This window comes from Dendroctonus ponderosae, unplaced genomic scaffold (genome assembly GCF_020466585.1).
Source record: "Dendroctonus ponderosae isolate FM_Combo_2020 unplaced genomic scaffold, Dpon_F_20191213v2 Dpon_F_20191213_7, whole genome shotgun sequence".
Classification (NCBI taxonomy): domain Eukaryota; kingdom Metazoa; phylum Arthropoda; class Insecta; order Coleoptera; family Curculionidae; genus Dendroctonus; species Dendroctonus ponderosae.
In genome coordinates, this window is record NW_026018916.1 from 2,900,046 (window position 1) to 2,902,193 (window position 2,148).

Here is a 2,148-nt window from a genome sequence, read left to right on the forward strand (position 1 = left end):
AGTTTTCAGTTCATGTTTTCCGTCCCGTTTTTGCTCATATCTCGGAGGCAAAATGCGCAAACACGCTTATTTGTACATCATTCTGGAGAGAAATAAATGGCCTTTTTAGAAAGTGAACCATGGATGGGGAAATGTTGGCAGTTTTCTCAAAAAATGCTTGAATTCAAGAACTTTTAGATTTGCGTGGTTTTTGTTTGAGTTGCAAAATCCACTTGAACATAACGCTGCTCTTTTCGAAGTTTCTCAAGAACCATTTGAGCCAGAGAATTCGTTTTGGCATCGTTGGATAGATAATTGAATGGGGGGGGGCATGACCCCCATGACCCCCCCCCCCTGGATCCGCCTTTGGGGAGAGCAATATATATTAATCAACATTAAATTTCAGATCCATCCAAATCTTAAGCACCGCTTTTTCAATGGTAATAACTCAGGAGAGTTTATTCTTAATTACATGAGTGATATTGCTGCGCAGTTTTACCCGCAAAAAGGAATTCAAAGACAGGAGCTTATCGACGTTCTAAATTTCATTTTCAGCTTGGAGAAGGTAATTAAGGTCGAATTAGGATTAGTTGTTGATCATCAAACCACGCATTGCACAGATATCAGAAAAGTCCAGGCGATTGACCGCGAACAAACCAAATAATCTCTTCTATACCATAAGCGACCTGCAGAGCGAGTACCCAACTATTCCTTGGATTGAATATCTAGAAGGAGTTTTGCGCGCAGTTCCGCTGAGACCAGACGACGTTATTAACGTTGCTGATCCTCTTTACCTGAAGTACTTACATAGTCTCTTAAATAGTACAAACCCCAGGTGAAGTAGATTTTTGACTTTAGATCTTGAACTAGGTATTAATAGGAATTTTCAAGGATTATTGCCAATTTCATGGGATGGCAAGTTATTCAATCTCTAATCAACTTCTTACCACCAACCGTCCAAGACAAGTCGTATACTTACTTGGAGAAAATTAATGGAGACTTTTATAGGAAGCCCAGGTGGAAAATTTGCGTGGAAGCGATTAGGGAAAGGTAAAAATTCAACGGGGCGTTTACGAGTTATTTTCTTTCTGACATGCACCTCTATTCTGATTCTCTATTTAAGGATGAGTGCTGTAATAAATATGGGCTACATAAAGCTATATTTCGACAATGACACCAAATACCGTGTGATGGATCTTATAAGGGCAGTGAAGAATACTTTCCGCAAACGCCTTCTAATGGCCGAGTGGTTAGATAAAGTAACTAAAAGAAAAGTAATGAAGATTTTGATGTCCAGCGTGGTAAAGTTGTACTCGGATAGTGACTTGGTAAACCTCGCACAAGAAAGCTCGTTTTACAATGAGGTAAGCAGCTCTAAATATTGGCGGGCTTTCGGGCGTATGCACGGACAACAACATTTCTAGATTAATATTGAACAAGATGAACTGTTAAAGGGGGTACTACATTTGAACTTAGTGTATTGGGATCTGCACTATGCTCGACTCATAGCGCCAGTCCAAGACGAATGGGTAAGATCGCAAACATTTCTCAGTGGCAGCAAAGTCTCGTATTCAGCCACTGAAAATATTCTTAGTAAGTTTTTTTGCCCAATGGGAACGAGCTGACGTGATGATTATTTTATCGATTTTCAGAATTTCCTCTTGGGATATTTCGAGGGATCTACTTCGACAGCAGCCGACCGGATTACATGAACTACGCCCTCTTGGGCAATGTGCTGGGCCATCAAATTTCGCATATATTTGTTGACGGCCAACTAGCCAATATGCAAGCATCGAAATCTGCACAACAAAAAATTTTGAACTGGTGGTCTGCGGAAAGTTTGCAAGCATACCTGGATATAATGCAGTGCATCAGCAATCAATTTTCCCGCTTCCAAGCACAAACAATCGGAACTCCCCATGTAATACATGTATGTATCTACATGTTTTGGTCGCAAAACTGTTCTAAAATGTAAAATAGGCCTTTTATTGTCTCTATTTATCAATCAAAATATTCATCAGTTTTTCTAAAATAACAGGTAGTTAAAAAATGTTGTCATTAATTTAAAAAACAGCCACAGTTCGTCAACAGCCTCATCATATCACACATTAAAATAAATCACAATTGGGATACTTTAAAACACTCTAAAATTAATTAGGCCTAACAGGT

General features: G+C 39.2%; 1 protein-coding gene across 1 annotated transcript in view; it reads left to right on the top strand.

Moving 5' to 3' along the window:
* LOC109539171 (neprilysin-2) overlaps positions 1-2,148 on the top strand; it is a gene marked incomplete in the record, with an annotated part of 6,125 nt that overhangs the window by 2,520 nt on the left and 1,457 nt on the right. Inside the window, 6 exon segments of the mRNA XM_048668303.1 lie at positions 386-544; positions 600-814; positions 871-1,029; positions 1,103-1,343; positions 1,404-1,572; positions 1,632-1,909. Coding sequence (XP_048524260.1) covers positions 386-544; positions 600-814; positions 871-1,029; positions 1,103-1,343; positions 1,404-1,572; positions 1,632-1,909 — 1,221 coding nt within the window.